Source organism: Schistocerca nitens, chromosome 3, assembly GCF_023898315.1.
Source record: "Schistocerca nitens isolate TAMUIC-IGC-003100 chromosome 3, iqSchNite1.1, whole genome shotgun sequence".
Lineage (NCBI taxonomy): Eukaryota > Metazoa > Arthropoda > Insecta > Orthoptera > Acrididae > Schistocerca > Schistocerca nitens.
In genome coordinates this window covers 947,675,647-947,691,751 of record NC_064616.1, presented here as the reverse complement: position 1 = coordinate 947,691,751, position 16,105 = coordinate 947,675,647, and the positions used below count along the sequence as shown (strand labels likewise).

At 38.2% G+C, this 16,105-nt stretch overlaps 1 protein-coding gene across 4 annotated transcripts in view; it reads left to right on the top strand.

The window, feature by feature from the left end:
• LOC126249024 (WD repeat-containing protein 7) overlaps positions 1–16,105 on the top strand; it is a 363,427-nt gene that overhangs the window by 314,004 nt on the left and 33,318 nt on the right. For all 4 annotated transcript variants that reach the window (XM_049950629.1, XM_049950627.1, XM_049950628.1 and 1 more), the window contains one exon: positions 2,709–2,861. In XM_049950629.1, the coding sequence (XP_049806586.1) occupies positions 2,709–2,861 (153 nt within the window). The remainder of the gene's footprint in view (positions 1–2,708; positions 2,862–16,105) is intronic.

The window sequence follows — 16,105 nt, the reverse complement described above, 5'->3', positions numbered from 1 at the left end:
TCCCCCCCTCACCTCTCACCTCCCCCCCTCACCTCTCACATCCCCCCCTCACCTCTCACCTCCCCCCCTCACCTCCCCCCTCACTTCTCATCTCACCGCCCTCACCTCTCATCTCACCCCCCTCACCTCTCATCTCACCCCCCTCACCTCTCATCTCACCCCCCTCACCTCTCCACTCCCCATTCCCACCTTCACGCCCCCCCCCCCTCTCTCTCTCTCTCTCTCTCTCTCTCTCTCTCTCTCTCTTTCTCTCTCTCTCTCTCTCTCTCTGTTATGCCCGTGTCTAATAACTCATACTTGTGATTCTGTTTTCCTCCTCTCCCAACCAACCCAAAACCCAATCCTCATATCCCTTTGTACATCATCTAAGTTCTCCTTCATACACTTTGATGAATTTTATTTTCCTTGCATTGTTTTCAGCTGCTGTCTTATCCTGTCTCCCTAACCCTTGCCCCTCAATTCTCCTCATGATCCACATTATTATATTATCCACAGAATAATTTACTTAGTTATAGTACCATCAGCAAAGGTTCTTCATAATTGACTCTCCTTGTCCTCACAACAGACAGTTCCTCTGAGCCTATGATCTGAATGATATCCTTCCTTTCCAAGAATTATTTGTCTGTTACAAAAATGTGACTGTTGTGTTATTACTGGACAATAGGCTATTTTCCTATGGTAAAAATGTGGCTCAGATTTTTGTTATTCTGATTGATTATAACATTTAAATAGCATTTACAGTTAATATTCTCACAAAATATCTGTTATTTTTATGCAATTAAAGCTTAAAAATCATTAAATATCAAGATCAGGTCACGTGATTGAAAATGCTGTGTTGACATCAAGACTAGGAGTAAGATGAAGCTACACTTCTGTTACAGGAGTGTTTGCCAAAGTTATGAGGTTTTTACATATGTTTACTGCAAACAGTTCAGCTATTTAGTGATGGAAAATGCAATTATAGTTTTTAAGTAACAATAGAAAGGAATTTTGTGAAAGTTCATAGTGGAAGCCTTGCAAAAGTTGATTTGTTTATGTGCAACGACAGACATCCTTTTCCCTGCTGCCTTCAACGTCATTAAACTCGCTCAAGATTAAGGAATTATAGAACTTTTGCAAATGGGTTCATATATTATAACTAGATTGTCGACTGTCGATCATGAGCTGTGACCCAAAGCACAGCAGAATTATTCTTGGTAAAATTTATTGCCGATTTCCTTAGAACACACTCAGCAGAGATGCTGTATGCGTTAGGTGTTCTGTGGTGCAACGGATAGTGCTTTAGACTGCACTAAAAATGGTCAAATGTTCGAATCCTGGAAGGGTCATACATTTCACTAAAAATGGTCAAATGTTCGAATCCTGGAAGGGTCATACATTTTTAAGACTTTCATATAAAATATTGAAATAGCATTAGCAAGAACCAATTGTAGCAGTTGTTTCAGTTGTGGGATGTATTATGTAGCTTCATATTAGTCTTAGTCTAAGAAATGGACAGCAGAGGATAAATGCATTTACTTTGCGAACAAACAATTCACTTTTTTGGAAAACATTGTTGGTAGTGAAGATATCATCATGCGTCCACAGTACAACAAAGTGTAGATGAGGTTATACAGAGATGTAAAGCGTGTACTACATGCGGGTGACATAAATGTAAGCTCTGTGATGTTAGTGAGTGTAAACTAACTTTAGCGTCTGACGCAGACGTGATTCATCTTTGTGTAAAATGATGAAACAATAAGGATCATAGCTAGACAGTACAAAGATAAAAACATTGTTTCTAATAATGCAAAACGTGTGTTGTCACATTAACTGGAAAATATCTTTTTCATCGTGACGTGTGTGAACAGCGATTGCAAATGTAAGCGTATGTAAACAACAAGGGAAACACAATAATTTTCATATGCGTGGACTTTAGAGCTGTTTTACAAATAAGTTAAAACGTTTTTTCGAGTTTGATTCAAACCACCAATGTATGGACATCGTCTTATAAAATTCAACAGTTTAACACTCTGACAACTGAGCTACCAAAAAACTGAGTTGTAGTTATGTAACATGACAATTTTCACTAGGAGTTTAATTTTGTTGAATGACGCCATCCTTCATTGTAACAGTGGGAGAGCATCTTGGAGATAAATTTAATCTTAACTTCACAGTGCACTACATTTTTAATTCTGTTAGTGAACTTAAGCATTGACATGGTAGCAAACTGTCAGTACATTGCAACCACGTTGTATGCATCTTATCATTCTCTGCAACCCTCAAAAACAACTTTTCGGGAGTTTTTGTAGATGTATTTGTACAGTGTGGCACTACACACCATTTGTAACCCACTTTCCGAAACATAAATTCCAAAATAAGACAGCACTGTGAATTAGCGTTATGACAGTAGGAGCAGCAAGCTAGCCAGTGACGTCACAGGCATAATGTGACTCGAATGGACCATTTTAGTGAGCGTTCAAATTATTTGAATTTCATTTCTGTTTTTATAAAAGAATACTGAAATTCAAGAGGGGGAAAAAGCATGACACAATTAATCATTTAATACAATTTCCAGCAAACAGTCAAATACCCTACTCATTATGATAATATTCATCATGATAATATTTAGCTTGAAATCAATGAAACTTTTGTTGATGCTTTGTGACATAATGAATTTTGAAATTGTATGGACTGAAGAATAAAATGTTCCCTTGTAACGTTTTCAGGTGGCTCGTTACAACACGTTACAGCAAAATGCACAGACCTTGAATGTAAATTTAAGCAACTCTGTTCTTCACCGTGCCAAGACAGAAATACTGAGAGGAGTTGAGCTGCTGATTGATAAAATGCAGAATGAAATGGCTGATTTGCTTGTTGAGGTATTTGTATTTTGTATTAGTGTGTTTACTATTGAGTAACTGATCTTATGTTTTTAGTCTTGTCTGCAATGATTTTGAACAGTGTTTGATACTGATATGTTACCTTTTGATATGTAGTCATAGCTATTCTAATAACTCAGTATGTAGTTAATATTGTTTCTTTATTTGAGTAAAATGAGACAATATGTAACTTCATTTGGTCATCACAGAGTCTTGTTTGAGACATTAGCATTTGGTAATCACAGAGTTTTGTTTGAGACATGAAAGTTTAGTTCATATATTTTAGATATGGACTAATTTAAACTGATTATTTTGTGACACCTGAACAGTTGAAAAGACAGCAGCATAGGAAACCTTGTGTTATAGGTGCTGAGTCATAAGGAAATGTGCTGACTGCTTTGCTACTACACAATTTAACACCTCGAGCTTGAACTTGTCTACATACTCACAGGCTGTTGTCAACTGAAGTGGGGAGGGGGGCAGGGGAGGGGGTGGTAACCTAACCATATATACAATAGTTGCACACTAATAGGTAAAATTGTAGTTCTTTGCCATCTGTTGGATAACACTACTTTGTCAGCTACGTGTTCAGAGTGTCAGATGAAATCTGGAAAGAAAATAAGTGCTGCATGAAAATATCTAGAAAACTACTACTAAATATTTCAGTTCACTATGCATATATTGTTTATTGTGCCATTGAAGAAGCAAGGGTTGATAAACTCATAAATTTCAGAATTGCAGGAAACTCATTGAAAAAGACTTCGGTGTATGACTTTGTTTAGGAGGCAGCTTCAAAGCATACCACACTCAAAGTTCATTTTAAGTGATGGTGTATATTTTATATGTAATAAAGATCTATAGTTAACATTTTATAAAGATTTTATTAATTTTTGACTAGTAATTGTCATCTAAAACACTTACTGCTTTCCTATACCAAATTAGTGCATAAACTTATTGCCAGTAGGCTAGGTGCAAGCACAGTAACTATAATTTTCAATTGTTAAGAAGAAGAATTTTTGAGTTCTCGTATCACTAAACAGTGGCACTCCTAAATCTCTCTAGATATATTCCTAAATATTCATGTAATACAAGGCTCCTTCCTCCCTTAGTCCTTGCCAGTATGGACCAGTGATGCATGGCAATTGGTATTACTTGAAGAGAAGAATAATTTCAGGGGAACAGAGAAACTAGTAGGAGTGCTACTGCTTAAATGGGATGTATCAAACAGTTGTTGTAACTATTAATGAAGGATATACTAAGGATGAAAGGGTGTTGTGACTTCCAAGTAATTGTCAACTTTTCTATGAAGGATATTTGGTACAGATATGATTCACATCCATTTTTGTACTATTGACATAGGGTCTGATGTGAATTTTATTGCCATTATACCCTTATTCAATTGCCTTATAAGAACATAGACCAAAATACACTGAAGAGCCAAAGAAACTGGTACACGTGCCTAATATTGCGTAGGGCCCCTGTAAGCATGCAGAAGTGCCAGAACGTGAACTGGCATGGACTTGACTAGTGTATGAAGTAGTGCTAGAGGTAATTCACACCATGAATCCTGCAGGGCTGTCCATAAATCTAAGAGTAAGAGGGGGTGGAGACCTCTTCTGAACAGTATGTTGCAAGGCTTCCCAAATATGCTCAATAATGTTAATATCTGGGGAGTTTGGTGGTAAGCAGAAGTGTTTAAACACAGAAGAGTGTTCGTGGAGCCACTCTGTAGCAATTATGGATGTGAGGGGTGTTGCATTGTCCTGCTGGAATTGCCCAAGTCCGTCAGTATGCACAATGAACATGAATGGATGCAGGCGATCAGACAGGATGCTGTCACCTGTCAGAGTCTCATCTAGACATATCGAGGCTCCCATATCCCTCCAACTGCCACGCCCCACAGCATTACAGAGCCTCCACCAGCTTGAACAGTTCCCTGCTGGATCCATGAGATTGCCTCCATACCTGTACACGTCCGCCCACTCTGTACAATTTGAAATGAGACTCGTCCGACCATGCAGTATGTTTCCAGTCATCAACAGTACAATGTCGGTGTTGACAGGCCCAGGTGAAGCATAAAGCTTTGTGTCATGCAGTCATCAAGGGTACATGAGTGGGCCTTCGGCTCTGAACGCCCATATCAATGATTTTTCGTTGAATGGTTCGCATGCTGACACTTTTTGATGGTCCAGCATTGAAATCTGCAGCAATTTGTGGAAGGGTTGCACTTCTGTAACATTGAATGATTCTCTTCAGTCGTCATTGGTCCCATTCTTCCAGGGTCTTTACCAGCTCCAGTGATGTTGCAGATTTGATGTTTTACTGGGATCTTGATATTCACACTACACTCGTGAAATAGTCGTGCTGGAAAATCACCACTTTATCGCTACCTCGTACATGCTCAGTCCCACACTCGTGCTCATAAATGTTGATAACCTGCCATTATAGCAGCAGTAACAAATCTAACAATTGTGTCATACTCTTGTTGTCTTATGTATGCACTGCCAACCGCAGCACAGTATTCTGCCTGTTTACATATCTCTGTATTTGAATATGCATGCCTGTATCAGTTTCTTTGGAACTTCAGTTTATGTTAACCAGCAGCCCAGTGTTTTCCAAAATAATTAAACAGTTTCTTATAGTTGTCAGAAATTTTCGCCCAAGAAGAATGATACCTTCCCTTAATGCAGTAGTCAGCAGCTCATGGTCTCGCGGTCGCGTTCTCGCTTCCCGAGCACAGGGTCCTGAGTTCGATTCCCGGCGGGGTCAGGGATTTTCACGTGCCTCGTGACAACTGGGTGTTTGTGTTGTCCTCATCATTTCATCATCATTCATGAAAGTGGCAAGGTTGGGCTGAGCAAAGGTTGGGAATTTGTACGGGCACTGATAACCCCACAGTTGAGCACCCCACAAACCAAACATCATCTTAATGCAGTACATAAAAAGGTAAATATCTGTGTTGTGGCCCAAGACAGACCTATTGGACACAACCAACCACTATTAGCACCCTCCACTTGTGGCATCCTCGGATATGAGATGGAGGGTCTCGTGATCAGTCCACCGCTGTCCCATTCCCCATCCTGTTTCTTGACCTTGGAATCGCTACTGATTGGTTAAGCTGCTCATCAGTTCACCTCTTGAGGCTCATTGCACCCTGTTCCATTCGTCCCGCCAAGGAAAACTCCCTTCCCATACTGGAAATCAAACCCGGCTCCCCCTACGAGGTGGGGGGATGTTAGGCTGTGGAGGCAGACAATGCATTAAATATCTGAAACCAAGGAAGTTTGAGCTTTATTGTATATTTTAGAACAGTTACAGTAACTTAAGTGCGTCTTATGAGTCCTGAAAGAGTTGTCACACATTGTATTTATTCCACTATTTAACATTTAAGTGCAGTCCTGATTCAAATGGTGTGTCATAAATACTGTAATCAAATAATATTAAATCGCTTCGCTTGTACAAATGCTTTGAGTCACATTTCATTTTATTGATTGTTATGTGCCATCTCTTACCAAAAAAGAAGGAATTTCTATAAAACATTTACAATGAAGCTAAATGTGTTCCAGCACCAAAATCTCTACTTCAAGAAGGAAAATGGACAGACAGCACTTAACAGCTAGAGAACTTTCTGAATGTTTTAAGTAACTCCTAAATTGCTCTGAGCCACACAAAGATTTCTGCCTGAAATTCTCTCAAAAAGCTATCCAGATTCATAAGCAGCAAATAAAGAGTAAATTGTAGACAAATCAAAAGGCTAAAAAGTAACAAAGTTCATGGTGAAGATGCTGAACTACTGAAGTGTGAATGAAGCATTATTTTTTGTGTGTATAAGTGACAAGACAGGCAGCATGAATAGCTGATTGTTTCAAAACCAAGATGTCCAGAAGAAAATCGACATTTAAGCAAAAGACCAGCAAGAGTCCATCAACATAAGGAAATTATAGTAGGTGAAAAAACCCGAGACTGTACAGTGGATTTTTGAGTACAGACGTATATGGGTAATTCCACGTCAACTCACCAAGGCATCCCTGCTCGACCATCTCAGATTTTGTTAAAAAAAAAGTATGAACACATGTCCCCAATGAACATTGGTAAATTTTAACATTCATCGAAGCAATACTGGCTGATATATAGTCATTTGACTGACTCCGTGAGTGACATTGTGCAGAGCGAGTGTGAATTTTTTGTTTTTAAAGCTCTTATATCTAGGGCAAAAGTTTGTTGAAAGAAATGAAATTAGGACATCTTGTATAATTTTGTGTCTTCTCTTAAGAATAATAAAGGAAAGAATGTTATGAGTGGTATTCAGCCATAATATATTATGCAAAATCGCCAAAAAAATTGTCAAATTTTGGCTTCTTATGTCTCGCGGACTAAAGGTATGACAAACGTGAAACTTGGCATATAGTAACCGAACAACCCAAGGTTCTCAAATATAAAGTCTCACTTATATATTAGTTTTCAATACTAAATAAATTAAACACAAAATAGAAGGGTATGTAAAAAGGCCAAAAATGCAGTATTTTCATCCTGATTTTTCAAAGAACTGTGTTCTGTAAAACCCTCCAAAATGGGCTCACTAGAAATACCATGGTTTTATCTACAAAACAGTGTCTGCAACTCTTGGTTTAGTGGCTAGCGTTGCTGCCTCTGGATCACGGGGTTGGGGATTTTCTCTGCTCGGGGACTGAGTGTTTGTGTTGTCCTCATCATTTTATCATCATCATCATCATCATCATTTGTGACAGTGGCTTGATGGGACTGTGAAAAAATTGGGACTTCATACGGGCGCTGATGACCACGCAGTTGAGCTCCCCAAAAACCAAACATTATCATCATCATCCACAAAACAGTGTGTATTTGATTATCCAATACAAGCTAGTAATGCTAGATAATTTGTATCGAAGTTGATCACAAAATTCGTGGCATAAAAATAATTCAAACCAGGTGTTCTACTATACTGTAAATGCATGCTGAACATGAAACTAATACACAATGGTTCGGTAGCACATGGATGTGGAATACAAAGTTTCATTCACATATTGTTTTCCAAAAATAAAAAAAATTCATCAAAAATATGATAAATTCTGTGAAATGGTGAAAATATGGTGTATGTGACACTTCCTTTACAAATACCATTTTCTATGGAATACAAAGTTTCGTTCACCTATTATTTTCCAAAAAACTAAAGATTCATTGAAAATACGACAGTTTTTGTGAAACGGTGAAAATATGGTATATGTGACACTTCTTTTAGAAGTATCATTTTCGATTAAAGCTTCAAAACCAGTCTCATTCGAAAAAATGTTGTAAGCCCCCCACAACAGTGGGTTCCATTTCCTACATGGGCTAACAATACTTCTTATATTAAAGCAAACTAGCCAGAAAAATCATGCTGCAAACAATGTTTTAACTTTGGAGTTTGCCGCCCGCGGTGGTCTAGCGGTTCTAGGCGCGCAGTCCGGAACCGCGCGACTGCTACGGTCGCAGGTTCGAATCCTGCCTCGGGCATGGATGTGTGTGATGTCCTTAGGTTAGTTAGGTTTAAGTCGTTCTAAGTTCTAGGTGACTGATGACCACAGATGTTAAGTCCCATAGTGCTCAGAACCATTTGAACCATTTGAACTTTGGAGTTTTGTATCTCATTGATGAAGTCGTGGTAAACAAGAAACTTTGATTGTAACCACTAAGCAACTTCTGGTTTTCCAATGTAAAATATCATTTACATCCAGCTTTCCAAATTTCCACAGAATCAGTTCAAACTTGGCTTCTGTAAAAATTGCTGACATAGATCACATTAAATTCGCTTTCCCTAATTGATTTCAAACTAATTACAGTTAGAAAGAGCTTGTTTTCTAGCATCCATAAAATCATGTTCAATTTTCCAATAACTGCTAACAATACTGTGCTCAAACTCTTTGAATCACCTCGAAGAAAATAATTTATTGACAAATAGCCAACACCGATTCAAAAATATTGTTCTTTCTCATGAAGTAATGAGTGCTATCGATAGGGGACATCAAATAAATTCCATGTTTTTAGGTTTCGAGAATGCTTTTGACGCTGTTCCTCAAAAGCGCCTCCCAATTAAATTGCGTGCCCGTGGAGTATCGTCTCAGTTTTGTGGCTGGATTCATGATTCCCTGTGTTATTGACTGGAGTGGTCTGTTATTCGTGAGTGTTCTTAGTTGTTCGTCCAAGCCTTACACCTCAGTAGTGTGTTTACATTTCGCGGCGTGCAGTTGCAGCTGTAGCAGTTATAAAGCTAAGTACTGACAAAGCTATTTGTACACTGTTATACAGTTATTAAATTACGTTTTCAGGGGTGTTGCATGCTGTTTGTGGCGAAATAATGGTTTAATAAACTTTTGGAAATGTTCACTTGCTGTGTTCTTTAGAGTTTTCTATGCATTGAAGTTGTTTAGTAAATTTCGAACTTTAGTTTTCAGCTGACGTTTCTTATTGTTTCTAGTGAAATATTTCAGTAAAATTTTCATTCAGTGTTTTAACTTCATTGAGTGTTCCAGTGGCTGACTGAATTTCTGGTTTTGGCTAATAATTTTGTGAAGTTTTGTTGGTATTGGTATTAGCTGTGGTGTACTTGTATTAATACAAGTAGTCGCTCTCTTAGTAGACAGAGAATTTTGAGACTGTTATTGTTAGTTACGAACTTAGTGGGGAATGCAGTGGGATAGTCAGTGGGCATTCTAGTGAGATCCTCTCCTGAGAATGCAGAATCTATAGTAGAAATAAGTTGATAGAGTAACAGGATCATAAGATCTGCGCCCTTCAGGTGCAGTTACAATACACAACATGGAACTAGGTAGGTTGAGAAGGGTGAAGGGTACTGGGGAATAATAGGAACTGGCAGTTGGCAAGAAGTCAGCTAGGAGGGGGATGTATTCAGACAGTTATACTTTGTGTATATGCAATAGATTTGACCAACTGTCAGAGTTGAGTGGAGAGGAGCCTCTTGTAGCTGTAGGTGCAGGAAACATGAAGCAGTCCTCAGCAGTTAGGAGGCCCATGTCAGTTGCAAAGTCTAACAGCAAGGAGGTGGTTCTGCTGCTAGGTAGTTAGCACGGTAGACGTGTGGGCCAGAAGTTGCAGGAAGTGTTGGGGGATGATTACCAGATCACCAACATTGTGAAGCCTAGTGCAGGGTTGGCTCAGGTGACAGACAGCGTAGGGGAGTTATGTAAGAATTTTACAAAAGAGGATCAGGTAGTCATAGTGAGTGGAGCAGGAAACAGTCTTGATAGGGATGGGGAATATTATGTAGGTGGTGACCTGGCAAAGATAGCTACTCAAACTGGTGACACTAATGTGCATTTTGTGCAACTGTTTCAGCTTTATGATTGGCCTTATCTTTTAATGTGGCTGTTGGGCGCGTTCACATGGGGTTGCAGAAGGCTCTTATGGGGTTACATTTCAGTGGTGCCAGTTGAGTCTATCAGTAGATCGGATTTCACTAGGCATGGCCTGCACCTCAATAGGTATGGAAAGGGGAGGTTGGCAAAGCTTATAGGTGACAGTGTAGTGAGTGGTGATGGTGGGATCACTTGTGGAAAAATTCCTGTAGTCGTTGGTGTTAGAGCTGCACCCTTTTTAGATTGAAGTCAGCTGATAGGCATACCTGCTTAAAGAAAGTCCCTCTAACTAAGGGCTCACTTTCAGAGGATGTCATGTTTCCAAGCAGAGAAGGAATTAGCATATTTCATCAAAATATAAGAGGTATTAGAGATAAAGTTAGTGAACTGCTTATAGATGTTTACTCTGAAATTATTGGTATGTCGTAGCACCACTTACATAATTTGACAATTCAGAGGCTTCCTTTACCAGGATACAAATTGGTTGTCTGTTTTTCCAGGAGTTACTTGTGGGGTGGGGGAGTGGCCATGTATGTAAAAGCAGTATTCCATTTGAGTCCGTAGATGTATCACGGCACTGCACTGAACATACATGTATTTGAATGTTGTGCAGAGGCAGTTGAATTTAGTGAAACTAAACTTGTAATTGTTGTTGTTTATAGGTCCCCTGACTCTGACTTCAGAGCATCTCTTCCCAAGCTAGAGTCTGTTCTTGATTCATTTTATAGGAAGTGCCAGAAATTAGTTATTTGTGGTGACTTCAATGTAAATACTGTATATGATGGTGCAAGAAAAAGGATGTTGGCAGATCTCATATGATCTGATGCAGACTGTGTTTTTTCCAACTAGGGTGCAGGGGAACAGTAGCACAGCCATACACAATATTTTTATTCATGCTTCGTTACTAGATGGGTATTCTGTTAGTTAAAGGGTGAATGGCCTTTCAGACCATGATGCACAAATTTTAACACTAAAAGGCTTTTGTACTCAAACAAATGTCACATATAATTACAAACTATGTAGGAAAGTTAATCCAACAGCAATAGAGTGTTTTTTACACCTTGTCAAGGAACAAGAGTGGCAGGATGTTTACAGTGCTGATAACATAGATGATAAATATAATGCTTTCATTAACACATTTATTGTGCTCTTCGAGAGTTTCTTTCCATTAGAACCTTCTAAATGGGGTACTATCAATAATAGGCAGCCCAGTTGGCTGACTAGTGGGATAAGGATATCATGTAGAACAAAGTGGGAATTATATCAAAATGTTTGAAGTAGTCACAATCGAGCAACAGTAGCTAATTACAAACAGTATTGTGAAGTGCTTAAAATGTTATTAGGAAGGCAAAGAGTATGTGATATGCAAATAGAAAAGCTAATTCACAGGATAAAATTAAAACCATATGGTCGGTTGTGAAGGAAGTGTCTGGTCAGCAGCACAAGGTCGACAATATAAAGTCAGTTCACAGTAAAAATATTTCTGTTACTGATAAATCAGATATATGTACAGTATTTAACAATCATTTTCTGATCATTGCTGGTGAATTAAATAAAAATTTAGTTTCTGCAGAGACACTCATAACTTTCTTGGCAAATGCCTTTCTGAGATTGATGTCTGAAATACTCCTCTGTGATACAGACAAGGGGGAGACTGAGTCAATAATTAAATCACTGAACACTAAGGACTCTCATAGTTATGATGGAGTGCGTAGCAGAATATTAAAGTACTGTGCCGCAACCGGCCGGTGTGGCCGAGAGGTTCTAGGCCCTTCAGTCTGGAACCACGCGTTTGCTACGGTCTCAGGTTCGAATCCTGCCTCGGGCATGAATGTGTGTGATGTCCTTAGGTTAGTTAGGTTTAAGTAGTTCTAAGTTCTGGGGGACTGATGACCTTAGATATTAAGTCCCATAGTGCTCAGAGACATTTACTGTGCCGCACGTGGTAGCACTGTATTTTTCCTGAATGAGTAAAGTACTCAGTGTAAATTCGCTTTATAAAATTGGAGAAAGGGCTAATGTAGACAATTTTAGACCTGTGTCTATGCCATCAGTGTTTGCTAAAGTTATTGAAAAGGCTGTGAACGTAAGGATAATTGATCATTTTATATCACACGATTTGGTATCAAATGTACAGTTCGGTTTTAGAAGTCATTTAACAACTGAAAATGGTATATTCTCTTTTCTCTGTGAGGTACTGGATGGGTTGAAAAAAAGGTTTTGAATGCTAGGCATAGTTTTTAATATAACTAAGGTGTTTTATTGTGTTGATCATGAAGTACTGCTCCAGAAGTTGGACCATTACAGAATACGGGGAGTAGCTCACAATTGGTTCGCCTCTTACTTTAGCAACAGACAGCAAAAGGTCATTATTCACAATGTTGAGAATGGCTGTGATGTAAGGTCTGAGTGGGGTATGGTCAAGTGGGGGGTGTCCCAGGGATCAGTGTTGGGGCCACTCCTGTTCCTTATTTATGTAACTGACATACCCGTTAGTATTATGGGTAACTCTAATAAAATATTTCTGTTTGCTGATGACACTAGCTAGGTAGTAAAGGATGTTGTCTGCAACATTGGCTCGGTTTCAAATAGTGCAGTTCATGACCCAAGTTCATGGCTTGTAGAATATAAATTAATGCTAACTCACAGTAAGACTCAGTGTTTACAGTTTCTAACACACAATTCAACAAAACCTGACATTTTAATTTCACAGAATGGGCATATGATTAGTGGAACTGAACAGTTCAAATTTCTAGGTGTTCAGATAGATAGTAAGCTCTCGTGGAAAGCCCACATTCACGATATTGTTCAAAGACTTAATGCTGCCATTTTCACTATTCAAATGATATCTGAAATGAGTGATCATTCGATACAAAAATTAGTCTACTTTGCTTATTTTCATTCGCTTATGTCATATGGTATTATATTTTGGGGTAACTCTTCCCATTCTAAAAAGATATTTTTGGCTCAGAAACGGGTGGTTCGGGCAATAAGTGGTGTAAGTTCACGTACCTCTTGTCGACCCATGTTCACAATTCTGGGCATTTTGACATTGCCCTCTCAATATATATATATATTCCATACTGTCATTTCTTTTTAACAATATTAGATTATTCCCAAGAATAAGCAGCTTTTACTCAGTTAATACTCTGCAGAAATCAAACCTGCATTTGGATCGAACTTCCTTAACTCTTGTGCAGAAAGGTGTGCAGTATACTGCTGCATCCATTTTCAATAACTACCACTCAAATTCAAAAATCTTAGCAGTAATCCACATGCTTTCAAATCAAAACTGAAGAGTTTCGTCATGGGTCACTCCTTCTATTCTGTCAAGGAGTTCCTTGAGAAATTAAGCTGATTCTTGTTATATTGTTGATTGTGTTTACATAAACTTATGAATTGACTTTGTTTGGGTTCATAAACATTTTAGTTTATCTGTTATTACTTTTATGTTGTAATTTCAGGTACTGACACCTTCCATTACCTTGGAAATTTGGTCCTACAGAACTTGACATGTAAATAAAAAATATAAAAAAATTCATAGTAATTGACAGAAAGTCATCGAGTAAAACAAAAGTAATATCTGACATTCCCAAAGGAGGTGTTGTAGGCCCTCTGTTGTTCCTGATCTACATAAATGATTTAGGAGACAATCTGAGCACTCTTCTTAGGAATGTTTGCAGATGATGCCGTTATTTACCCTCATGTAATGTAATCAGATGATCAAAACTAATTGCAAAATGATTTAGCCACAATATCTGTATGGTGCAAAAAGTGGAAATTTACTCCAAATTGTGAGATGTGTGAAGTCATCCACATGAGCACTAAATAGCATCCGCTTAGAAAATTTTAGTTACACGATAAGTCTCACAACTCCAAAGGCGGTAAACTCAAAAAAATATTTAAGGACTACAATTACGAATAACTTAATCTGGAATGATCACACGGGTAGTGTTGTGGGGAAAGCAAACCAAAGACTGTGATTTATTGGAAGAACACTTAGAAAATTGTAACAGGTTTACTAAAGATACTATATACTCTACACTTGTCCACCCTTTTCTGGAGTATTACTGTGCGGTGTGGGATCCGCATCAGATAGGATCGACAGAGGACATCAAAAAGTTCAGAGAAAAGCAGCTCATTTTGTATTATCATGAAATAGGAGAGTGAGTGTCACAAATGTGATACACGAATTGGGGTGGCACTCATTAAAAAAAACAGGCATTTTCTGCTGCAACAGGACCTGCTCATGCAATTTCAATCACTAACTTTTTCCTCAGAGTGTGAAAATATTTTATTGTTACCCACCTACATAAGGAGAAATTATCATCATAATAAAATAAGAGAAATCAGAGCTCAGACATAAAGTTTTAAGTGTTCATTATACTTGTGCATTGGTCATGGTCAAGGGTGGAACAATAAAGAAGTAGCTGAAAGGAGGTTCAAGGAATGCTCTGCCAGGCACTTAATTGCGAATTGCAGAGTAATCATGTAGATACAGATGTAGAATAATATCTGTAAGTAACAGATGAATTTGAGAGAATGTATCGTGGCAGTGTTGCCCATGTTTTGTTGGATGTGGCTTCTGTTTTTAAATTGACAAGTAATGTCTCAATATATTCTATTAGTCCATGGTGACATTGTCACTACCTGTTCCAGAACATGAACTGGTAACTCCATTGTCATAGGGATCACACAGTACCACGAGTAGGTTTCTTCATCCAAGTTCCCAAGCCTCTAATTTGGTTTCTTAATTTACATTTCAAAGCCTTGTGGTGGTACATGTCTGCTTACAAAGCCATTTGCTAAAAATCTTATCTTCAGTTCTCAAATCTGAAAGAGTATCTCACATAGCTGGCAAGCAGAAAATAATATCAGTTTTGATTGTAAGCTTCTCAAGATTACATTTTTTGTAATTTTTGAGCCACTTTCTGCAGTTGATTTTCTGGAAATTGATACTGTCGGTTAGATGATGACATTGAAGGGAAAGAGTGTGGAAATGAGGTGGTGTCCTGGTACCCAACAAGCATCCTGTCTTTTGGGCCAATGAAATGAATGAGCTGGGCTTTGAGGATGCATAAATTTTATCAGGTCATCATTTTGTTTTGTTGATATGTCTGTAATGCTGCCTGTCAACAATTCATTTTCATATGTAAAGGTAACGGAACAGCCAGGTAACAGATCCATCAGTTTGAGACTTAGCATGGCTGCACATGATACTCTGGCAACAAAACTTATTGTGCCATTAGAAACTTTGATAATACCAACAGAGCTCAAGTGAAGTGGTACAAACTGGTGATCAACTCTCATACCAGCACCATGCTGCTTCCTCGCTATCTTATTTCTTGAAACTTTGTACTTCCTTAGATTTCTTGTTTATATATTTGATGCCATATACATTTTGGTCACAGAAGTTGAATAGATCTAGTGTGAGTAGCCAATCGCTTAGTTGTGCCAATAATCCCATCACATATGGCCGGTGCCAAAAGTGATCATTTCAATACCAACATTGAAACTGTTTTTGAGGCTACACAGATTGACAAAATTCTTACAATTTTTGTATTTTGCAGCTAAGACGTCACTGTAATAATTTATTTAAGTGATATTTGTTTGATTTGAGGAAAAGTCAGTCAATTTTCGAATAAACATGTGTATAGGTACCATATCATGTTGACAGTGATCTCAAATAATGCAGCAACAGACAGTTTGTAACATACCCTTGTTGAGTTAATAAGCTACAAAAGGATGTAATGTAGCTTGCGAATTTTCCCAGTGAAACCCCTGACCCCTGAGCAGTATCTTGAATAACAAACTAATAATTTTTAATAAATCACTGGAACCTAAATTAAGGAAACAAATTACAGGCTTGGGAAC